The 25,870-nt window shown below is 41.8% G+C and overlaps 1 protein-coding gene across 4 annotated transcripts in view; it reads left to right on the plus strand.

Moving 5' to 3' along the window:
• mylk4b (myosin light chain kinase family, member 4b) overlaps window positions 1-25,870 on the plus strand; it is a 69,524-nt gene that overhangs the window by 27,929 nt on the left and 15,725 nt on the right. For all 4 annotated transcript variants that reach the window (XM_036978539.1, XM_036978537.1, XM_036978538.1 and 1 more), the window contains 3 exons: window positions 21,332-21,428; window positions 24,736-25,066; window positions 25,220-25,443. In XM_036978539.1, the coding sequence (XP_036834434.1) occupies window positions 21,332-21,428; window positions 24,736-25,066; window positions 25,220-25,443 (652 nt within the window). The remainder of the gene's footprint in view (window positions 1-21,331; window positions 21,429-24,735; window positions 25,067-25,219; window positions 25,444-25,870) is intronic.

The raw sequence follows: 25,870 nt of genomic DNA on the forward strand, positions 1-25,870 counted from the left end.
ATTATCAACCTAACAGACATGTTAATCTATAGTGACTTTGAAATGCTTGTTCAAATTGCTTGCACTGTAAAGAGAGTGATAGTTTGTTGTGTTTGTCTTTCCATGATAAAGACTTAGAACCGGTGTCCTGGACACAGAATTAGCCTATAGATAAAATAAGCCTGTAGATTCTCCATTGAGAATGCTTTTAAGTCCAGGGACTAGGCTTAAACTGGCCCTTAGTCAGTGGTGGAAAAAGTGTCCAGTTTTCATACTTGAGTAAAAATAAAGATGCCTTAAATAAAAAATGACTCAAGTAAAAGTGAAAGTCACCCAGTAAAATACTACTTGAGTAAAAGTCTAAAAGTATTTGGTTTTAAATATACTTAAGATTCAAAAGGAAATGCAATTGATAAAATATACTTAAGTATCAAAAGTAAAAGGAAAAGTAGAAATAATTTTAAATTCCTTTTTTTAAAAGTAAACAAGACACCATCATTCACTTGTTGTTTTTTTATTTACGGAGGGTCAGGAGCATGCTCCGACACTCAGACATCACTTACAAACCAAGCATGTGTTTAGTGTGTCCGCCAGATCAGAGGCAGTTGGGATGACCAGGGATGTTCTCTTGATAAGTGTGTGAATTAGACAATGTTCCTGTCCTGCTAAGCATTCAAAATGTAATGAGTACTTTTGGGTGTCAGGGAAAATGTATGAAGTGAAAAGTTTATAATTTTCTTTTGGAATATAGTGAAGTAAAAGTTGTCAAAAATATCAATAGTAAAGTAAAGTACAAATACCCCCCAAAACGACTTTAGTATTACGTTCAAGTATTTTTGCTTAAGTACATTACACCACTGCCCTTAGTTTACATTGAGTGTGAGATCTCTGGCTTACAGGATCAGTTTCTATGATCCTAGGCCATAATGGCTAGAGAAAACAACTACACCCCAACTGTCAGGCGAGACAACGTGCTGGGCAGAGGGCCATAATATTTGATTGATCATGTCACAGGCCTTGGAAAGAAGACCCGGCCATCTCTCATATGAGCTATGTCCATGTGATCTGAGGGTGGCAGTGGTTGCATTTAGTTACAGACAGGTTTCTCTTACTGAGATCTGGAAGGAAAGGGTCTGCTTTAATGATGCAATAAGACGTTTTGGTTGAATGATTGTGTTCTGCTACTGATCTGGTGAGTCTCATAACTATGACAGAAACATTGGGTCCAATTCAGAGGTAGTAAGCGTGAACAACTCGAGTAAATCATTGATGGACGTCAAATGGAGTTGTCAGAATACCCTTCACTGAAGTTGCTGCACACTGTTTAAATGCTCCCAGTTTTAAGCCTGACACATTTCTACTGTATATTCATACACCTTTTGTATACACTGAAATAAACAAATCAATCAATCAAAATCAAGCAGACATGAAGTGCCGTTGGAATGCAATACTGTCACAGCAAAAGCTGCAGAATAATGTCTGTCTCATCAGTCTCTCTGTTCTGGGACAGAAAGAGGGTCAATTTGAACTGATGCCAAAATGTGGGACCCCCCCCCCCATGGAACAACTAACGCTTGTCACAAGCTTTTCGCACACAGAAGGACATGATTGAGAAGATCAGATGAGCTTTGACGTAGATCAAGATTAAGATTGTTACATAGCCACACAACTGTGGTAGCCTATTTGGTGGCATTTAATATTTGCTTTTGGTACCCACTGGGCACAGACGTCAGTTCAACATCTAGTTTTGATTTGCAACTAGTTTTCAACTAACCTGAATTCAACATGAGATCAACAAAAAATGTCATTGCATTTAGGTTAAAAGTTTGATGAAAAAAGTACAAAATGCCCTTACGTTGATGACTTTTTGGAAATCCAATCGGTTTTCCATGTTGATTCAACATCATTGCATAGATCCAACCAGTTTGACAGAAGTGTAGTGCAGAACAGCTTTTCAAATACACAGTGACATGATTAAGAAAACGAGAGGTACTAAATGTAGCAGAGGGCTGTAAGTTTCAGTGTTGCTGTATAATTGAGGTACCAATGGTTCATTGGGTAAGAGCACGATGTTGGCAACACCAGAATTGTGTGCGTTTGATTCCCATATGGGCCACATATTTCTGGATATATCAATGTCGACAGCTTTGTATATTTTCTTGGGTAAATGACCATAGTAATATTATATAGTATTATTTGTTCGTCCTCTGGGTGAGAGTTTTCCCACCTTGTGCTAATGTGTGTAAGAGGAAGAGAGTTCCCTCTGAAGCCTGTGTCTAATGTGACAAAGGGTTCTCTCCTTGTCGCAGGGTCTACATAACTGGACAGATTTAGCTTACTGCGAAATGAATGAGAGAGAGGGAGGAAGAAGGAGACAGTCGTAGGTAGAGTGACCAACAAAAAAATGGGTGATTCCTCACTTCTACTTAAGCCGATATTCATTCAGTCTACTTCAATCTAATGTTAATTTAGTCTAAGTGAAAGTTAGGATTATTCCCACAGTGAGTAACTAAGTAAAACAATGTATCCAACTTGGGTTGCAGAGGGCAAAGACAGTTGCAGACAGCTATAGAGAGGAGCTGAGCAACCTGTACTCAGAGGTAGATGTAACATCGTAAAAGTAAAGACTCTCCAATTAGTATGATATGTTAAATTTCTTTTGGTATGAATTAATTTGAGGATGTCCATCATCCAATTCATACAATATGTTACGAATTTGCTAAACATATGATATGTTACGAACTGTGATTGGGAGTCCCATAGGGCAGCGCACAATTAGCCCAGCGTAGTCCAGATTAGGTTTGGTCGGGGTAGACCATCATTGTAAATAAAAATTTGTTCTTAGCGGACTTTCCTAGTTAAGTAAAGGTTCAATATAAAAACACGCAAACCTACTTATGTTTTTGCCTTAAGTAACATTTTGTCTTATGTAACCATACCATAGGTAAAATATCATAGTAATTTGAGTGTCCTGGATTTACTTGAACTATGAGACCAGGCTGAGCTGAGAGGTAAAAAAAAAGAGATGAAGGAGAGAGAGCCATAGGTAGAGTGACCAACCAAAAGAGTAATTGAGAAAGAAAGAGATGTTACATTTGGGATGTAAAGGGCAAAGACAGTGGCAGACACATACAGTTTAGAGAAATGAGCTGAGGTACTATTGCCAAGACAATAAAGGCCTTGATAGCTCTTTGTCTGTAGGCAAGGTCAAACACAATGCATTTAAAATATTGTTGACATATTAGATTACATTGTGTATGTTCATTTATACAGCAACTATTATTCAATATGTCCTCACCTGGGATTTGAACTCACAACCTCTTGGTTCATGGTATTGTGAAGTTCCTGCTACGCCGCTGTGTCCGTGTCAGTTAATCTGACTACTCATATCATTGATTTTATTTACTTATTTCCGCAATTAAAGGGCTTTCTGTATATATATTTTTTCAAATCAAATCAAAGTTTATTAGTCACATGCGCCGAATACAACAGTGAAATGCTTACTTACGAGCCCCTAACCAACAATGCAGTTGATTTATTTTTTTAAATACGAATAAGAAATAAAAGTAACAAGTAATTAAAGAGCAGAGGTAAAATAACAATAGCAAGACTATATACAGGGGGGTACCGGTACAGAGTCAATGTGCGGGGGCACCGGTTAGTCGAGGTAATTGGGTAATATGTACATGTAGGTAGAGTTATTAAAGTGACTATGCATAGATGATAACAACAGAGAGTGGCAGCGGTGTAAAAGTCGGGGGGGGGGGGGGGGGGGGGGGGGGGGGGGGGGGCAAATAGTCTGGGATGCCATTTGATTAGATGTTCAGAGGTACTTATGGCTCGGGGGTAGAATGCTGTTTAGAAGCCTCTTGGACCTAGACTTGGCGCTCCGGTACCCGTCAGGATGCTCTCGATGGTGCAGCTGTAAAACCTTTTGAGGAACTGAGGACCAATGCCAAATCTTTTCAGTTTCCCGAGGGGGAATAGGTTTTGTCGTGCCCTCTTCATGACTGTCTTGGACCCTGTTAGTTTGTTGGTGATGTGGACACCTAGGAACTTGAAGCTCTCAACCTGCTCCACTACAGCCCTGTCGATGAAAATGGGGGCGTGCTCGGTCCTCTTTTTCCTGTAGTCCACATTCCTCTCCTTTGTCTTGATCATGTTGAGGGAGAGGTTGTTGTCCTGGCACCACATGGCCAGGTCTCTGACCTCCTCCCTATAGGCTGTCTTGTTGTTGTCTGTGATCAGGCCTACCACTGTTGTGTCATCAGCAAACTTAATGATGGTGTTGGAGTCGTGCATCGCCGTGCAGTCATGTTTGAACAGGGAGTACAGGAGGGGACTGAGCACGCACCCCTGAGGGGCCACCGTGTTGAGGATCAGTGTGGAGGATGTGTTGTTAACTAACCTTGGGGCGCCCCATCAGGAAGTCCAGGATCCAGTTGCAGAGGAAGGTGTTTAGTCCCAGGGTCCTTAGCTTATTGATGAGCTTTGAGGGCACTATGGTGTTGAACGCTGAGCTGTCGTCAATGAATAGCATTCTCACATAGGTGTTCCTTTTGTCCATGTGTGAAATGGCAGTGTGGAGTGTAATAGAGATTGCGTCATATGTGGATCTGCTTGGGCGGTATGCAAATTGGAGTGGGGTCTAGAGTTTCTGGGATGATGGTGTTGATTTGAGCTATGACCAGCCTTTCAAAGCACTTCATGACTACAGACGTGATTGCTACGGGTCGGTAGTCATTTAGGCAGGTGACCTTAGTGTTCTTGGGCACAGGGACTATGGTGGTCTGCTTAAAACATGTTGGCATTACAGACTCGGACAGTGAAGACACTTGCCAGTTGGTCAGCGCATGCTTGCAGTACACGTCCTGGTAATCCGCCTGGCCCCTCGGCCTTGTGAATGTTGACCTGTTTAAAGGTCTTACATCAGCTGTGGAGACCGTGATCACACAGTCTTCCGGAAAACAACTGGTGCTCTCATGCGTGTTTTCAGTGTTATTTGCCAGTAGAAGTAATTTAGTTCATCTGGTAGGCTCGTGTCACTGGGCAGCTCTCGGCTGTGCTTTCCTTTGTAGCCTGTAATGTTTTGCAAGCCCTCCCACATCCGACGAGCGTCAGAGCCGGTGTAGTACGATTCAATCTTATTCCTGTATTGATGCTTTGCCTGTTTGATGGTTCGTCAGATTGCATAGCGGGATTTCTTATAAGCTTCCACGTTAGAGTCCCAATCCTTGACCTAGCCTTTAGCTCAGTGCGGATGTTGCCTGTTATCCATGGATTCTGGCTGGGGTGTGTACGTACAGCCACTGTGGGGACGACATCCCCGATGCACTTATTGATGAAGCCAATGACTGATGTGGTGTACTCCTCAATGCCATCGGAGGAATCCCGGAACAGTCTGTGCTATCAAAACAGTCCTGTAGCTTAGCATTTGCTTCATCTGACTACTTTTTTATTGATCGAGTCACTGGTGCTTCCTGCTTTACTTTTTGCTTGTAAGCAGGAATCAGGAGAATATAATTATGTTCAGATTTTCCAAATGGAGGGCGAGGGAGAGCTTTGTATGCGTATCTGTGTGTGGAGTAAAGGTGGTCCAGAGGTTTTTTCCCTCTGGTTGCTCATTTAACATGCTGATAGAAATTTGGTAAGACCGATTTAAGTTTCCCTGCATTAAAGTCCTCGGCCACCTCTGGATGAGCGTTTTCCTGTTTGCTTATGGCGGAATACAGCTCATTGAGAGCGGTTTTTAGGTCCCAGCCTTGGTCTGTGGTGGTATGTAGACAGCTACGAAAAATACAGATGAAAACTCTCTAGGTAGATAGTGTGGTCTACAGCTTATCATGACATATTCTATCTCAGGAAAGCAAAACCTTGAGACTTCCTTAGATATCATGCACTAGCTGTTGTTTGCATAAATGCATAGACCCCCACCCCGTATCTTAAATTTAAAAAAATAGTAATCATTTTTAACCCCTCCACCACCCCCCCTCTTCGTAGGACAAATATCTTTGTTTTTTTTACGGCTTTTTTGCGACATATACATACATTTTACTTTTATATATATCAATAATATATTACCAAACACACTGTTTAATCCCAACCCTCAGCCACTCTCAGCCCATCCCACCGATCACTATAGACTGCCCTTGTTTGGTTTCCATGTGCCATATATTTTTCAATTGTGCTGTGATGTTTTACAAATGCTTGAATCTTTCTAATCAAATATTATCCAAAGATGATGGTGAGCTAAAGATGAAAACCTTTCCTACGAATCTATTGATTGGCTATGGCTTTCCAGGTTGCCCAACACTGTTATTTGTAAGGTTAATTTTAAGTGAATGTTGTGATTTTTTAACCATTCCTGAACCTGTGACCAGAAACAAGCTACATAGGGACAATACCAGAATAAATTATCTATTGATTCTGTCTCTTCGCAACAAAATCTACAGCACTGAAATTGTTGTATGCCCCATATATATAGCATTCTGTTGGTGGCAAGAATTGTATAATCATTTAAATGGAAAAACTGTGTTGAGTCAAGTATAGTTTTTTGTACCAGTTCATAAACCATGTGACATGGAATTGGTACATCAAAAATCTCATCCCACTTATTTTGCAACCTGTATGGTGCAGCTGTCAACATTTTTGTCCTCAGATGACACTGGTATATTTTTCGATTTATGCCAGTTCCTTTCAGCAAATTTGTATCTTTAATATATGGCAGGAAAACAAGTTCCCTATCTTCTCCCTTTTCCACTTGCCTCCTCCATTTTTGTGGTAGTGCTGCAATCAGTTGGTTGTAAATTTGGTTTGACCTCTGTCATTGCCAACAAAGGGTATATAACAAAGTATTGAGATAAACTTTTGTTATTGACCAAATACTTATTTTCCACCATAATTTGCAAATAAATTCATAAAAAATCCTACAATGTGATTTTCTGGATTTTTTTTTCTCATTTTGTCTGTCATAGTTGAAGTGTACCTATGATGAAATTGACAGGCCTCTCTCATCTTTTTAAGTGGGAGAACTTGCACAATTGGTGGCTGACTAAATACTTTTTTGCCCCACTGTATCTCCTCCATTTCTATTCATAATATCATTAATAAATATAATACTTAAAAAAAAACAATTCTACTTCACCATACGCCCATTTTATTGGTAAACTACACGGTAGTGTAAACACTGTATTTTTTAACGATCCAATACGTCATATGGTACACTTGCCATAATTAGGTTTTCATTCAGAGAGGCTAGAAAAGCGATCAAGATCTTCAATGAGACTGTGCAGGGATCCAGATTGCCGATTTAAGAAAAAATACATTGACACTTTTGTTTTTATCCCCTGGATTTCTAAGCCCTTGATGTTCTTATTGGATCTTTAATAGCTAGCGTTTCAATGGCTATAATAAATAGATATGGAGACAACAGACAGCCTTGTTTTACTCCTCTTAAAAGCTCAATACTTTCTGAGAAGTAACCATTGTTTACTATTTTACATCTGGGGTTGCTGTACATAACTTTTATCCATTGTATAAGAGGTTAGAAGCATGTCTATCTAATACATTTAATGACAAACCATCTAACTACTTAGGTAAACATATGAATTACCTGTTGCACAACGTTCAGCGCAGGTCTTGGTAACTGGTTCGCCATTCATATGTTTACCTAAGTAATATCCGTACATTATTGACCCGTGACTGACAATTTTGAAGTATGTTAGCTAAAACCTTAAAATGAGGTGAAGCCAGACCGTCTACTTGAGTAGGCAATAGAAAATAAGCCTGTCTACCATGTCATTGATTGGGTTAAGACAAACCGTCACTCCAAAACTAGCAGACCAACGGAGACTCATTATCTACATCTCCCTCTAAACCCTTAATGGAAAAATAATGCCAAAACTCACAATCGAAAAGACTGGCAGTGAAAGCAAAGAAACAGACATCGAAAGCAAAGATACGAGTAGCGTAACCATAAGGTAAAATGTTGGCAAAATGTATTCAATAGGATTGATTGCTGGGAAAGTTGAACCAAAAACGATTTTTGCATTCGTTGTCAAATATATATTTTTTATAATTTGTCATAGAGTTTTTCTCTCGCTTTAAAATTATTTGCTTACAAGTTTTTGGATTTTGCTTTTGATGTCTTATTTTTGTTTACAATTCTATACATTTTGCTTTCAATTGTTTGGTTTTTGATTTCAACATCCCTATTTCACCCGTCCTCGAAAATATGTTTACATTCTCAACTTTATTTTTCATGTTCACTATTTATTTTATCTTGAATTCAATACATATGGAGGGAAATTGACCCCATATGTTCTTCAATTCCCTACCCTCTTGCAACAAGGCAATTTTCATTTTGTAGTGGGTTAGCATAGCTACGATTCTCTCTGCTCTGCCACCGAAACGGTTAGCTCTTTGAAAATCAATTGTTTCCACCTGTTCGTCATCTTGAGATTACGTTTCATGAACACTGACCTTTTCCTCCGTTGACTGATAGTTTTCCTTTTCATCCTCCTTTATTCCTATTATAACAATATGATTTCTCATACTTCTGCACTTTAGATCAAGTAATTTGGCTTTCCTTGTTTTATTTTCATACCGTAGCCTCTCTGTGGTGTCTTTTAGGGAGTCCACGGTAGTTTTCAATATCTTATTTTCCGCTCGTATTTCTTCCTGATCCTCACAAGGCATCCCGATCTCTTTCTGCGAAACCTACATTTCCTTTTCCAGCGAATCACGGGGATCTGGGCCTGATAGGGCGTCCGTAGTATATCCCTCGCGTCCGACTCATCCCAGTTCTGATGTCCAGTAGCTCTTTTCGTTCAAAAGAGACTGTAGCAGCAACATTATGTTCAAAACAAGTTACGGACAACGTGAAAAGACAAACAAAATAGCATGGTTGGTTCAGAGCCGATAAGACGGTAGCCCTACCCTCCGGAGCCATCTTGGAAATCGTTAGTTAGAGGACAAGTTAGTTAGAGGACAAGCTTGGCTTCCCTGTCTTTCATTCACCTAGGTAGCTCACTTACTTACTGTCACTTTACCCAGACGATGTGAAGATCTCTCTGTTTCACTCTCTCTGCCTAAATGACTACCGCCCAGTAGCACTCACATCTGTAGCCATGAAATGGTTTGATAGGCTGGTCATGGCTCACATCAGCACCATCATCCCAGAAAGCCTGGACCCACTCCAAGTCGCATACCAACCCAACAGATCTATAGATGACGCAATCTCTGTTGCACTCCACACTGCCCTTTCCCACCTGGACAAAAGGAACACCTACGTGAGAATGCTGTTCATTGACTACAGTTCAGCGTTCAACACCATAGTGCCCTCCAAGATCATCACTAAGCTAAGGACCCTGGGACTAAACATCTCTCTCTGCAACTGGATCCTGGACTTCCTGACGGGCTGTCCCCAGATGTTGAGGGTGGGCAACAACACATCTGCCACGCTGACCCTCAACACGGTGTACATTTAACGGCATATTACAAATACAATTTGATTTGATTTGAATAGTCAGTTTTAGCCAACAGTAACAGGTCAAATCAAATCAAAGTTTATTTGTCACGTGCGCTGAATACACCTTACAGTGAAATGCTTACTTACAGGCTCTAACCAATAGCGCAAAAAAGGTGTTAGGTGAACAATAGGTATGTAAAGAAATAAAATAACAGTAAAAAGACAGGCTATATACAGTACCGGTTAGTCAGGCTGATTGAGGTAGTATGTACATGTACAAATGGTTAAAGTGACTATGCTTAAATGATGAACAGAGAGTAGCAGTAGCGTAAAAGAGGGGTTGGCGGGTGGTGGGTGGGACACAATGCAGATATCCTGGTTAGCCACTGTGTGGGAGCACTGGTTGGTCAGCCCAATTGAGGTAGTATGTACATGTAGTATGTACATGTATGTATAGTTAAAGTGACTATGCAAATATGATAAACAGAGAGTAGCAGCAGCGTAAAAAGAGGGGTTGGGGGGTGTTTGGGTGTGTGTGTGGGGGGGGGGCACACAATACAAATAGTCCAGGTAGCCATTTGGTTACCTGTTCAGGAGTCTTATGGCTTGGGGGTAAAAACTGTTGAGAAGCCTTTTTGTCCTAGACTTGGCACTCCGGTACCGCTTGCCATGTGGTAGTAGAGAGAACAGTCTATGACTGGGGTGGCTGGGGTCTTTGACAATTTTTAGGGCCTTCCTCTGACACCGCCTGGTATAGAGGTCCTGGGTGACAGACAGCTTAGCCCCAGTGATGTACTGGGCCGTATGCACTACCCTCTGTAGTGCCTTGTGGTCAGAGGCCGAGCAGTTGCCGTACCAGGCAGTGATGTAACCATGCTCTCGATGTTGCAGCTGTAGAACCTTTTGAGGATCTCAGGACCCATGCCAAATCTTTTTAGTTCCCTGAGGGGGAATAGGCTTTCTTGTGCCCTCTTCACAACTGTCTTGGTGTGTTTGGGCAATTCTAGTTTGTTGTTGATGTGGACACCAAAGAACTTAAAGCTCTAGCAGTTAAGAGCGTTGGGCCAGTAGTCGAAAGGTCGCTGGTTTGATTCCCTAGCCGGCAAAGTGGAGAATTCTGCCCTTCAGCCCTTGAGCAATGCAGCTAACCCCCAGCAACAACTGCTCCCAGGGCGCTGATGATGTGGATGTCATTCTGATTCAGAGGGGTTGGGTTAAATGCGCAAAACACATTTTTGTTGAATAAATTCAGTTGCGCAACTGACAAGATATCCACCTCTCTCTCTCTCTCTCTCTCTCTCTCTCTCTCTCTGTGGTATGAGGAACCGTAGGAATGTGTTGTTTTCACCAGGCCTCTCTCTGGTGTCTGGTAACCGACCGTTTGCATAACTAATTTCTAACACAGATCAGCTTGGCACCTACTGGGCCTGCTGCTTGACACATAGAACACAGAGCACAGCACATATGGGCAAAGACGCAGATGCAAACAGGTGCACCCTGTGCATATGTAGTCTTGAGGTAGAATGATTACAAACTGTGCATGTCATGTTTTCTGTAAAAGTGAGTGTGTTTAGTATAGCTCCTGCCTGTGTGTGTGTGTGGTTATGGTTGTGTGTCTGTGTGTTTGTGTGTGTGTGTGTGTGTGTGTGTGTGTGTGTGTGTGTGTGTGTGTGTGTGTGTGTGTGTGTGTGTGTGTGTGTGTGTGTGTCATTAGTGCTGGTACTCATGTGACCAGCTAAGCTGCATCCCCGTCTCCCTAAGACTGAAAGAGAGATGGGGAGGGAGAAGGGACAAATCTCTTGGGACGTACCGAGTGAGAGTAAAGGACAGAGATTGTGGTAGACATAGAAGCTAGGGAGATATTAAGAGGTTGGGTGGGAGCGATGTTTAGTGTCAAAGGTGCAGAAGAGTGTCTCTATTTCTGACATCACCCACGTAGCAATGGACTCAGAGGAGGGACGGTGGGAGGAGGAAAGAGGTGGAAGAGCAGAGAGAGAGTGAGGAGCGAAGAGGGTAGAATTAAGCTTTTGACTGACATACAATCACAGCAGGTAGTTAAAGGGCTATTCCACTACGGTCACACTTTATGGGCTGTCAGCACTTTGTGTTTTTTAAAGGTAGACCGCTAGATTTGAAAGAGATAGACAGAAGAGAGAGAGAGAAAGACAGAGATACTGTATATAATGACGGGATGGTGTCCGCCCTAACAAGGGAATTTGTTGTCTCAAAGGTGGGAAGGCAGGCGGTCTGCTTATTGGTCTGCTTGTTGCTGTATTTGCAGGAGTTGACTCTCTTTATTTGCCTCTTCCTCTCTGGTGTGACTGATGAGGCCAGTTCTGTAGCCCCCTGAAGGGTTTGTTTGTCTCTCCTGACCTCCAGTGGTCAGGGAAGGAAGGGCAGGAGTAACCCCATGAATACTGTATATACTGAACAAAAATATAAACACAAAATGCAACAATTTCAAAGATTTGACTGAGTTACAGTTCATATAAGTGTCATGACGTTGCACTGCTGGTGAGGTTTATGACCCCCATGAATACCTTTCCCCCTTTTCTCTCTCTACTCTACAGAATGAACACTTGGAAAGCCCTTTGTTAACATAGAGTTTGGTAACATCAAAAGGTTGGGGAAAAGAACAATCTGTATGTATTCCAAACAGTTAAAGTGTCCGTTGGTACTTAAAGAATGTGATGTCAGTTGTCGTCTGAGACATTATTATTGATGACAGGACGACATAAACTGTATCCTGGAAAGTCTACACCTTCATGTTATCAGATTCACATGGAATTGTTGTGCAATGTAAATGTTTAAATATTAAACTATTTGTGAAAAGATTAAATGTAATTTTAGTTTTTAAAATTAGAGAAATGTTTTCATGAGTAAAATATGCTCAATCATTGGCTACGCCCACGTGAATAGGCATTGGTTGGAAATGATGAACCAACCCCTTTTCTACATTTCTATAAGAGCCTGTTTGACCAATTTCACAGCGAACTAAGCCAACCTTACCATGAGCTCTGGTTGCGAATGGTTGAACGACTACAACCTAACGAAATTAACATTGTGTTCCTGATGACTGATGTCCATACGTTTAGAAGGGCGAATTTCAACGTGGAGGTGACGATCACCACGCTGGAAGGATGAATTTGACTACACCAGCCAGAATATTGCATGAGCTTATAGTATGGCAACTTGGTATGAACTTTGAACTCTTATTCACTAAAGAAGTGATACATCCTAGACGTGGAGTTATCAGCAGCAGCTGTAAACGTGCATGGCCTAGGAAAGGATGGACTAATCTCTTCAGAACGACAGGGTACTACAACGTATACCTTCTACCACACACTACAACATATCTGCCCAGAAATATTCTTCAAAGGACAAGGGAGAGCTCTGTTGGGCAACCCAGCCTTCCATCGTCGACCAATCTATTGTAGCGTAAATCAGATCAGAGTGAATACATTTCTTGCATTTTCCTTTTCCGAATGGGTGGTTATTTAGAATGCTTAAGATTCGGCATTTACTATAGTATAGCTTCATAAGGTACGATAGAGACCCAATCCTTTTGTTCCTCAGCTTTCCCGCTCTTTCATTCAAACCGAACCCTCTTTCTTTGTGTAATTCAGCAAAAAGGAAAAAGGAGTGAGAGAACGGCTCATGTCTGGACGTCACTGAACTCACAGAACTATTTTGGGTTCCATGTAGAACCCTCTGTGAAAAGGGTTCTACATGGAACCCAAAAGCATTCTACCTGTAACCAAAAAGGGTTCTTCAAATAGTTCTCCTATGGGGAGAGCCGAAGAACCCTTTTCTGTTCTAGACAGCACCTTCTTTTCTAAGAGTGTAGAGACTGGCTGGGTGTAGAAGGATTAGTGTACAGGACATAATAGGCTATTGTGTGTGGGGTGTGATTGTTGTGAGTCTGATAATTTGTACGCTCTTACTGATGTCTCCCCTTCTCTACTTTCACGTTCTAGACCATTCATAGACCGGAAGGATGTCCCAACAATGGCTATTGGCTAAGCTATGCTAAGCTATCTCCTAAATGCAGGTGGGGAAAAAAACTACTTAAATATGATCCCCAATTAGAGGCAGCTGGTAATCGTTGTCTCTAATTGGGGATCATATTTAAGTAGTTATTTTTCCCACCTGTGTTTGTGGGATCTTCTTTATGTGTAGTTGCCTGTTAGCACTCCATTGTCTTCACATTTCGTTCATTCTTTATTGTTTTGTGTGTTTCAGCTGGGGGGCAGTATTGAGTAGCTTGGATGAGTAAGGTGCCCAGAGTAAACTGCCTGCTACTCAGCCATAAAAGCTAGAATATGCATATAATTAGTATATTTGGATAGAAAACACTGACGTTTCTAAAACTGTTTGAATGATGTCTGTGAGTATAACAGAACTCATATGGCAGGCGAAAACATGAGAAAAAATCCAACCAGGAAGTGGGAAATCTGTGGTTGGTCGTTTTTCAACTCATTCACTATTGAAGATAGAGTGGGATATTGGTCATGTTGCACTTCCTAAGGCTTCCACTAGATGTCAACAGTCTTTAGAACCTTGTTTGATGCTTCTACTGTGAAGTGGGGCCGAATGAGAGGGGATTGAGCCAGGTGTCTAGCAGATTGCCGCAAGCTCGTGACGCGCGGTCATGTGAAAGTTAGCTTGCATTCTATTGCTTTTCTACAGACAAAGGAATTCTCCGGTTGGAACATTATTGAAGATTTATGTTAAAAACATCCTAAAGATTGATTCTATACTTAGTTTGACATGCTTCTACGACCTGTATTATAACTTTTTGGACTTTTCGTCCGACCTTTCGGCTGGACTTGCACGCGCGTTTGGATTTGTTTACCAAACGCCCTAACAAAGGAAGGTATTTGGACATAAATTATGAACTTTATCGAAAAAATCAAACATTTATTGTGGAACTGGGATTCCTGGGAGTGCATTCTGATGAAGATCATCAAAGGTAAGTGAATATTTAAAATGCTATTTCTGACTAAAGTTGACTACACAACATGGCAGATATCTCTTTGGCTGTTTTGGTCTCTGAGCGCCACACTCAGATTATTGCATTTTTCCGTAAAGTAAAAAAAAATCTGACACAGCGGTTGCAGTAAGGAGAAGTTTATCTAAGTTCCATGTACAGTGCCTTGCGAAAGTATTCAGCCCCCTTGAACTTTGCGACCTTTTGCCACATTTCAGGCTTCAAACATAAAGATATAAAACTGTATTTTTTTGTGAAGAATCAACAACAAGTGGGACACAATCATGAAGTGGAACGACATTTATTGGATATTTCAAACTTTTTTAACAAATCAAAAACTGAAAAATTGGGCGTGCAAAATTATTCAGCCCCCTTAAGTTAATACTTTGTAGCACCACCTTTTGCTGCGATTACAGCTGTAAGTCGCTTGGGGTATGTCTCTATCAGTTTTGCACATCGAGAGACTGACATTTTTTCCCATTCCTCCTTGCAAAACAGCTCGAGCTCAGTGAGGTTGGATGGAGAGCATTTGTGAACAGCAGTTTTCAGTTCTTTCCACAGATTCTCGATTGGATTCAGGTCTGGACTTTGACTTGGCCATTCTAACACCTGGATATGTTTATTTTTGAACCATTCCATTGTAGATTTTGCTTTATGTTTTGGATCATTGTCTTGTTGGAAGACAAATCTCCGTCCCAGTCTCAGGTCTTTTGCAGACTCCATCAGGTTTTCTTCCAGAATGGTCCTGTATTTGGCTCCATCCATCTTCCCATCAATTTTAACCATCTTCCCTGTCCCTGCTGAAGAAAAGCAGGCCCAAACCATGATGCTGCCACCACCCTGTTTGACAGTGGGGATGGTGTGTTCAGCTGTGTTGCTTTTACGCCAAACATAACGTTTTGCATTGTTGCCAAAAAGTTCAATTTTGGTTTCATCTGACCAGAGCACCTTCTTCCACATGTTTGGTGTGTCTCCCAGGTGGCTTGTGGCAAACTTTAAACAACACTTTTTATGGATATCTTTAAGAAATGGCTTTCTTCTTGCCACTCTTCCATAAAGGCCAGATTTGTGCAATATACAACTGATTGTTGTCCTATGGACAGAGTCTCCCACCTCAGCTGTAGATCTCTGCAGTTCATCCAGAGTGATCATGGGCCTCTTGGCTGCATCTCTGATCAGTCTTCTCCTTGTATGAGCTGAAAGTTTAGAGGGACGGCCAGGTCTTGGTAGATTTGCAGTGGTCTGATACTCCTTCCATTTCAATATTATCGCTTGCACAGTGCTCCTTGGGATGTTTAAAGCTTGGGAAATCTTTTTGTATCCAAATCCGGCTTTAAACTTCTTCACAACAGTATCTCGGACCTGCCTGGTGTGTTCCTTGTTCTTCATGATGCTCTCTGCGCTTTTAACGGACCTCTGAGACTATCACAGTGCAGGTGCATTTATACGGAGACTTGATTACACAACATTGGATCATTCAGAGATCCTCACTGAACTTCTGGAGAGAGTTTGCTGCACTGAAAGTAAAGGGGCTGAATAATTTTGTACGCCCAATTTTTCAGTTTTTGATTTGTTAAAAAAGTTTGAAATATCCAATAAATGTCGTTCCACTTCATGATTGTGTCCCACTTGTTGTTGATTCTTCACAAAAAAATACAGTTTTATATCTTTATGTTTGAAGCCTGAAATGTGGCAAAAGGTCGCAAAGTTCAAGGGGGCCGAATACTTTCGCAAGGCACTGTTTATGCACACGCACACACACATACATACACAAACCAGAACAATGAGAGAACAACACACACATAACAGCCAAGACAATACAACAGGGTTAATAATGGTCTGAACTGTCCCTCACTTTTCTCACTCTTTACTGCAGCAGCTGATTTGTTTTTAGCCGTGGCTTGTTACTGCTCGCAATCTCAGGATTGTGACACCTGACTGGAAGCTTTTGAAGTGTCTCGGATGTCACACAGCAATTCCTTGCATCCCCCTCCACACACCCCCACACCCTTTCCTCACCCCCTCCACAGCCCCTCCTCACCCCTTAACACCCCCTCCACATGGAGGACACTCCTGTCCCCCACGCTGTTCTTAAAACTCCTACTGTCTCTCTAGCTAGGAAGAGGAGATGATTTACTGGCAAACAGCCTGTATGTCCTGTCCTCTCTCTGTTCTCTGTCTCTCTTCACAGTCTCTTCACTGTTTCTTTGTGAAAGGATTTTCCTTTTCGTTGGTCTTTGTAACAAGCCTGTGATTGGACTGATCTGACTTTAGTCACCCACTGTGAAGAGGATACAGCGGTCGAAGGGTCAATCGGTCAGACTTCTGGGTGGAGTATTACCACAGAGGGGATATTGCGCGGAAGATTGCGTTACTTTTAAGCGGCCAGTGACTGTGGTTGACCGCTCTGCAGTCTGGTCAACTCTCTGGCCAAGGTGTATGACCCCAACCCTTGTCACGGTCAGAAACCAGCCGGGACGAAGCTAACACCAACTGGACCTGACAAACAACCCCACACACCGTCATCAGCCTCTTCCTCCTCCTTGTCTGCCTCCTCTGGGTCCTGGGGGACTCTGGGTCCTGGGGGTCTCTGGGTCCTGGGGGGTCTCTGGGTCCCGGGGGTCTCTGGGTCCCGGGGGTCTCTGGGTCCTGGGGGTCTCTGGGTCCCGGGGGTCTCTGGGTCCAGGGGGTATCTGGGTCCAGGGGGTCTCTGGGTCAAGGGGGTCTCTGGGTCCAGGGGGTATCTGGGTCCGGGTGTAGATGGGTAAAGCAAACATCTATAATGTCAGCATTATTATCTTGGTTAGGTCCCAAATGGCACTCTAATCCCTATATATATATATATATATATATATATATATATATATATATATATTTGCGATATAAAGTATATATGGGCCCTGGTTAAACTTAGTGCGCTATATCAGGAATAGGGTGCTATTTGGGACGTATACATACAGTGCCTTGCGAAAGTATTCGGCCCCCTTGAACTTTGCAACCTTTTGCCACATTTCAGGCTTCAAACATAAAGATATAAAACTGTATTTTTTTGTGAAGAATCAACAACAAGTGGGACACAATCATGAAGTGGAACGACATTTATTGGATATTTCAAACTTTTTTAACAAATCAAAAACTGAAAAATTGGGTGTGCAAAATTATTCAGCCCCTTTACTTTCAGTGCAGCAAACTCTCTCCAGAAGTTCAGTGAGGATCTCTGAATGATCCAATGTTGACCTAAATGACTAATGATGATAAATACAATCCACCTGTGTGTAATCAAGTCTCCGTATAAATGCACCTGCACTGTGATAGTCTCAGAGGTCCGTTAAAAGCGCAGAGAGCATCATGAAGAACAAGGAACACACCAGGCAGGTCCGAGATACTGTTGTGAAGAAGTTTAAAGCCGGATTTGGATACAAAAAGATTTCCCAAGCTTTAAACATCCCAAGGAGCACTGTGCAAGCGATAATATTGAAATGGAAGGAGTATCAGACCACTGCAAATCTACCAAGACCTGGCCGTCCCTCTAAACTTTCAGCTCATACAAGGAGAAGACTGATCAGAGATGCAGCCAAGAGGCCCATGATCACTCTGGATGAACTGCAGAGATCTACAGCTGAGGTGGGAGACTCTGTCCATAGGACAACAATCAGTCCTATATTGCACAAATCTGGCCTTTATGGAAGAGTGGCAAGAAGAAAGCCATTTCTTAAAGATATCCATAAAAAGTGTCGTTTAAAGTTTGCCACAAGCCACCTGGGAGACACACCAAACATGTGGAAGAAGGTGCTCTGGTCAGATGAAACCAAAATTGAACTTTTTGGCAACAATGCAAAACGTTATGTTTGGCGTAAAAGCGACACAGCTGAACACACCATCCCCACTGTCAAACATGGTGGTGGCAGCATCATGGTTTGGGCCTGCTTTTCTTCAGCAGGGACAGGGAAGATGGTTAAAATTGATGGGAAGATGGATGGAGCCAAATACAGGACCATTCTGGAAGAAAACCTGATGGAGTCTGCAAAAGACCTGAGACTGGGACGGAGATTTGTCTTCCAACAAGACAATGATCCAAAACATAAAGCAAAATCTACAATGGAATGGTTCAAAAATAAACATATCCAGGTGTTAGAATGGCCAAGTCAAAGTCCAGACCTGAATCCAATCGAGAATCTGTGGAAAGAACTGAAAACTGCTGTTCACAAATGCTCTCCATCCAACCTCACTGAGCTCGAGCTGTTTTGCAAGGAGGAATGGGAAAAAATGTCAGTCTCTCGATGTGCAAAACTGATAGAGACATACCCCAAGCGACTTACAGCTGTAATCGCAGCAAAAGGTGGCGCTACAAAGTATTAACTTAAGGGGGCTGAATAATTTTGCACGCCCAATTTTTCAGTTTCTGATTTGTTAAAAAAGTTTGAAATATCCAATAAATGTCGTTCCACTTCATGATTGTGTCCCACTTGTTGTTGATTCTTCACAAAAAAATACAGTTTTATATCTTTATGTTTGAAGCCTGAAATGTGGCAAAATGTCGCAAAGTTCAAGGGGGCCGAATACTTTCGCAAGGCACTGTAGTATCACCTTCTGGGCCTCTAATGTTTAGGGACTCTGGTGGAGAGAGGGGCGGTATAGATGACATGCTATGTGTGTGTATGATCCCACACACACACACACACACACACACACACACACACACACACACACACACACACACACACACACACACACACACACACACACAGTAGTTGGAGATGACATCATACAATATGAGATGACATTTAAGCCCTTTTCTGTATTATTGTCTAGGAGACGATCTGTCCATCATGACATGACAACCATGTTTCAGTCTTCATGGCAACCATCATGACAACAAACACATGCATCTGTTAATGTGTAGTGAAACATACAATTCCACTGTTGCTATCAGAAATGTGTTGCTGTGTACTAGATCTGTTATATAATACATGCATGGAATATGAACCAATAGCTTTCACAGATCCTTAAAGCATCCTGGCCATACGTGCAAATTGTTGGTAATAGAAGGTGCAAACAAACGTGATCTACAGATGTAGGATCTTAATTTGATCACCCTGTTGCAGGAGAACTTTCCTGCAATGCAGGACATTTAAACTTGTAGTGTATTTGAGGTTTAAAAGGGATTCTGAGGTTTGTCGTTTCCATTTTGTAATTTCAGACTTGATTTTTACGAAACATTATGAAAAATGTTTCGACCAATACAGTCGTGGCATCAAGTTTTGAGAATGACACAAATATTAATTTCCACAAAGTTTGCTGCTTCAGTGTCTTTAGATATTTTTGTCAAATGTTACTATGGAATACTGAAGTATAATTACAAGCATTTCATAAGTGTCAAAGGCTTTTATTGACAATTACATGAAGTTGATGCAAAGAGTCAATATTTGCAGTGTTGACCCTTCTTTTTCAAGACCTTTGCAATCCGCCCTGGCATGCTGTCAATTAACTTCTGGGCCACATCCTGACTGATGGCAGCCCATTCTTGCATAATTAATGCTTGGAGTTTGTCAGAATTTGTGGGTTTTTGTTTGTCCACCTGCCTCTTGAGGATTGACCACAAGTTCTCAATAGGATTACGGTCTGGGGAGTTTCCTGGCCATGGATCAAAAATATCGATGTTTTGTTCCCCGAGCCACTTAGTTATCACTTTTGCCTTATGGCAAGGTGCTCCATCATGCTGGAAAATACATTGTTCGTCACCAAACTGTTCCTGGATGGTTTGGAGAAGTTGTTCTCGGAGGATGTGTTGGTACCATTCTTTATTCATGGCTGTGTTCTTAGGGCAAAATTGTGAGTGAGCCCACTCCCTTGGCTGAGAAGCAACCCCACACATGGATGGTCTCAGGTTGCTTTACTGTTGGCATGACACAGGATTGATGTTTTTCCTGGAGAGAAGTTGCTTCTTTGCTGCCCTTCTTGACACCAGGCCATCCTCACTGTGCGTGCAGATGCACTCACACCTGCCTGCTGCCATTCCTGAGCTAGATCTGTACTGGTGGTGCCCCGATCCCGCAGCTGAATCAACTTTAGAAGACGTTCCTGGTACTTGCTGGACTTTCGTGGGCGCCCTGAAGCCTTCTTCACAACAATTGAACCGCCTTTCCTTGAAGTTCTTGATGATCCGATAAATGGTTGATTTAAGTGCATTCTTACTGGCAGCAATACCATTGCCTGTGAAGCCCTTTTTGTGCAAAGCAATGATGACGGCACATGTTTCCTTGCAGGTAACCATGGTTGACAGAGGAAGAACAATGATTCCAAGCACCACCCTCCTTTTGAAGCTTCCAGTCTGTTATTTGAACTCAATCAGCATGACAGAGTGATCTCCAGCCTTGTCCTCGTCAACACTCGCACCCGTGTTAACGAGAGAATCACTGACATGATGTCAGCTGGTCCTTTTGTGGCAGGGCTGAAATGCAGTGGAAATGGTTTTTGAGGATTCAGTTCATTTGCATGGCAGAGGGACTTTGCAATTAATTGCAATTCATCTGATCACTCTTCATAACATTCTGTAGTATATGCAAACTGCCATCATACAAACTGAGGCAGCAGACTTTGTGAAAATTAACATTTGTGTCATTCTCAAAACTTTTTTCCATGACAGTACAGAAATTCCATTAATTAAAATCCACATAATAATGAACATTTCCTGTTGCTACAGGATTATTTTCCTGCTGTAGCAAACGGGCTCAAATGAAGATCGTACTTCTGTATTTCCCCTGTCTCTTCTCTTTCCATCGCTACCTTCTCTTTACATTCACTGTCATATCATTCAAATGTAAGACCAGAGTGTTGTTGCCCAGTTTTCAATGAGCATTTAAAGTGTATGTCTCCTCCTCTCTCCCTGTCAGCTGAAGGACAATGGGATGAGGGATGGAAAGGACAAGGTCAAACTCAGCCTGAAAGGCCTGAAAGCCCAGAAGAAGAAGAAGCCTCCACATGCATCGGGTAACAGAGATAAATACACCATCTTCACCTCAGCTTGTAACACAATAAAGCAGTCAAATAAATGTAACTAAAATAGAGCAGCAGTGCTTCTTTGGTAATAGAGGTCTAATGAGGGGTGCTCTTTGGTAATAGATGTGTAATGAGGGGTGCTCTTTGATAATAAATGTCTAATGAGGGGTGCTCTTTGGTAATAGATGTGTAATAATCGGTGCTCTTTGGTAATAGATGTCTGATGAGGGGTGCTCTTTGGTAATAGATGTCTAATGAGGGGTGCTCTTTGGTAATAGATGTCTAATGAGGAGTGCTTTGGTAATAGATGTGTAATGAGGAGTGCTCTTTGGTAATAGATGTCTAATGAGGGGTGCTTTGGTAATAGATGTGTAATGAGGAGTGCTCTTTGGTAATAGATGTCTAATGAGGGGTGCTCTTTGGTAATAGATGTCTAATGAGGGGTGTTCTTTGGTAATAGATGTGTAATGAGGAGTGCTCTTTGGTAATAGATGTCTAATGAGGAGTGCTCTTTGGTAATAGATGTGTAATGAGGAGTGCTCTTTGGTAATAGATGTCTAATGAGGGGTGCTCTTTGGTAATAGATGTCTAATAAGGGTTGCTCTTTGGTAATAGATGTCTAATGAGGAGTGCTCTTTGGTAATAGATGTGTAATGAGGAGTGCTCTTTGGTAATAGATGTCTAATGAGGGGTGCTCTTTGGTAATAGATGTCTAATAAGGGGTGTTCTTTGGTAATAGATGTCTAATGAGGGGTGCTCTTTGGTAATAGATGTCTAAGAAGGGGTGTTCTTTGGTCATAGATGTGTAATGAGGGGTGCTCTTTGGTAATAGATGTGTAATGAGGGGTGCTCTTTGGTAATTGATGTCTAATGAGGGGTGCTCTTTGGTAATAGATGTCAAATGATGGGTGCTCTTTGGTAATAGATGTCTAATGAGGAGTGCTCTTTGGTAATAGATGTGTAATGAGGAGTGCTCTTTGGTAATAGATGTCTAATGAGGGGTGCTCTTTGGTAATAGATGTCTAATGATGGATGCTCTTTGGTAATAGATGTCTAATGAGGGGTGCTCTTTGGTAATAGATGTCTAATGAGGGGTGCTCTTTGGTAATAGATGTCTAATGAGGGGTGCTTTGGTAATAGATGTCTAATAAGGGGTGCTCTTTGGTAATAGATGTCAAATGATGGGTGCTCTTTGGTAATAGATGTCTAATGAGGGGTGCTCTTTGGTAATATATGTCTAATGAGGGGTGCTCTTTGGTAATAGATGTCTAATGAGGGGTGCTCTTTGGTAATAGATGTCTAATGATGGATGCTCTTTGGTAATAGATGTCTAATGAGGGGTGCTCTTTGGTAATAGATGTCTAATGAGGGGTGCTCTTTGGTAATAGATGTCTAATGATGGGTGCTCTTTGGTAATTGATGTCTAATGAGGGGTGCTCTTTGGTAATAGATGTCTAATGATGGGTGCTCTTTGGTAATAGATGTCTAATGAGGGGTGCTCTTTGGTAATAGATGTCTAATGATGGATGCTCTTTGGTAATAGATGTCTAATGAGGGGTGCTCTTTGGTAATAGATGTCTAATGAGGGGTGCTCTTTGGTAATATATGTCTAATGATGGGTGCTCTTTGGTAATAGATGTGTAATGAGGGGTGCTCTTTGATAATAAATGTCTAATGAGGGGTGCTCTTTGGTAATAGATGTGTAATAATCGGTGCTCTTTGGTAATAGATGTCTGATGAGGGGTGCTCTTTGGTAATAGATGTCTAATGAGGGGTGCTCTTTGGTAATAGATGTCTAATGAGGAGTGCTTTGGTAATAGATGTGTAATGAGGAGTGCTCTTTGGTAATAGATGTCTAATGAGGGGTGCTTTGGTAATAGATGTGTAATGAGGAGTGCTCTTTGGTAATAGATGTCTAATGAGGGGTGCTCTTTGGTAATAGATGTCTAATGAGGGGTGTTCTTTGGTAATAGATGTGTAATGAGGAGTGCTCTTTGGTAATAGATGTCTAATGAGGAGTGCTCTTTGGTAATAGATGTGTAATGAGGAGTGCTCTTTGGTAATAGATGTCTAATGAGGGGTGCTCTTTGGTAATAGATGTCTAATAAGGGTTGCTCTTTGGTAATAGATGTCTAATGAGGAGTGCTCTTTGGTAATAGATGTGTAATGAGGAGTGCTCTTTGGTAATAGATGTCTAATGAGGGGTGCTCTTTGGTAATAGATGTCTAATAAGGGGTGTTCTTTGGTAATAGATGTCTAATGAGGGGTGCTCTTTGGTAATAGATGTCTAAGAAGGGGTGTTCTTTGGTCATAGATGTGTAATGAGGGGTGCTCTTTGGTAATAGATGTGTAATGAGGGGTGCTCTTTGGTAATTGATGTCTAATGAGGGGTGCTCTTTGGTAATAGATGTCAAATGATGGGTGCTCTTTGGTAATAGATGTCTAATGAGGAGTGCTCTTTGGTAATAGATGTGTAATGAGGAGTGCTCTTTGGTAATAGATGTCTAATGAGGGGTGCTCTTTGGTAATAGATGTCTAATGATGGATGCTCTTTGGTAATAGATGTCTAATGAGGGGTGCTCTTTGGTAATAGATGTCTAATGAGGGGTGCTCTTTGGTAATAGATGTCTAATGAGGGGTGCTTTGGTAATAGATGTCTAATAAGGGGTGCTCTTTGGTAATAGATGTCAAATGATGGGTGCTCTTTGGTAATAGATGTCTAATGAGGGGTGCTCTTTGGTAATATATGTCTAATGAGGGGTGCTCTTTGGTAATAGATGTCTAATGAGGGGTGCTCTTTGGTAATAGATGTCTAATGATGGATGCTCTTTGGTAATAGATGTCTAATGAGGGGTGCTCTTTGGTAATAGATGTCTAATGAGGGGTGCTCTTTGGTAATAGATGTCTAATGATGGGTGCTCTTTGGTAATTGATGTCTAATGAGGGGTGCTCTTTGGTAATAGATGTCTAATGATGGGTGCTCTTTGGTAATAGATGTCTAATGAGGGGTGCTCTTTGGTAATAGATGTCTAATGATGGATGCTCTTTGGTAATAGATGTCTAATGAGGGGTGCTCTTTGGTAATAGATGTCTAATGAGGGGTGCTCTTTGGTAATATATGTCTAATGATGGGTGCTCTTTGGTAATTGATGTCTAATGAGGGGTGCTCTTTGGTAATATATGTCTAATGAGGGTTGCTCTTTGAAGATAAGGATGAATACTCAAGGCAAATAAAGTTGTTGATTGGGTGAATCTACACCAAATCATGATTTTATTTGCTCTGTTTGTCCCTCCACAGACTCTGTAGAGACCCTTCTTCTAGACCAGGTGGAGAAGCTCAACAGGCAGAATGCTGAACTTTCCCATGGTAACGGGGTTGTTCTGGACATGCTCCGCGCCCCCGTCGTCCAACCAGAGGACCTGGAGGATCTAGAGGGGGAGGAGGAAGAGAAGAGGAGAACCCCTGAACGGGAGGAAGAGCAGAGGGCTAGGGAGGAAGAGGAGGGGGATATATTTGGTGAATCTGAGGAAGAGGAGGGTAGGGAGGAACAAGTTGGAGAGGAAGAGGTGGAGAAGAGAAGGGAAGGAGGGGAAGAAGAGTCATCATTGTCACCAGAACCTCTAGAAAGGTACCTTTTGGAATTCAACCCATCTTTTGACATTACTATGACTGTAAATTGCAACTTATGTATACTGTACACTTACCAAAATAACTACTTGCTAATTACGTAACATAATTAATAGTTGATTTGATATTTGTTTGATGTTGGTTTGTTATTTAGCTCTGAAGAGTTAGGTGAAGTGGCCGCCAGCAGTAAAAACTGTGTCACAGAGGAGGACCTACTGAAAGATGACCTGAAAAAGAGCAGAGTGGAGGAGAGGAAAGAGGACGATGAAGAGGGAGGAGTACCTGAGGGGGTAGAGCCTCAGGCTGCCCAATCAAAGGCAGAGAAGATGAAGGAGGAAGAAGAGGTGGATGATGGACAGCCAGAAGAGTACATCATTGGTGAGGTTCACCAAACACAGAAATGGAAACTGACAAAAGTTTGAAAACAAAACAGGAAGCCAATTTGGACTTCTGTTGCAATTGTGGCAACATTCCTAAAATAAAATATAGTATTGACGTAACTTCTGTAAATGAAGTCTCTTGATATTATCCTGGGTTGGCAAGCAGGCTGAAAAACTGTCAGAAACCCTAACGACTACTCTGTCTTCCTAGTCAGTCACTCACCACACAGACTTAACCACACCTTGCATGTTTAAAAGTTACAAACATGTCACAGCTGACAAATTGGATAATGAAATGCTGGCATGAGACCGTATGAGCTGTTTGGTTACTAAGACAGAACAGACACTAATCTCCTGTATGCTCCCTATCCACTCTCTCACCTCACTCTATTTCCCTTATCTCTCCCTCCCTCTCCTTTTCCCCA

The sequence above is a fragment of the Oncorhynchus mykiss genome, chromosome 5 (genome assembly GCF_013265735.2).
Source record: "Oncorhynchus mykiss isolate Arlee chromosome 5, USDA_OmykA_1.1, whole genome shotgun sequence".
NCBI lineage: Eukaryota > Metazoa > Chordata > Actinopteri > Salmoniformes > Salmonidae > Oncorhynchus > Oncorhynchus mykiss.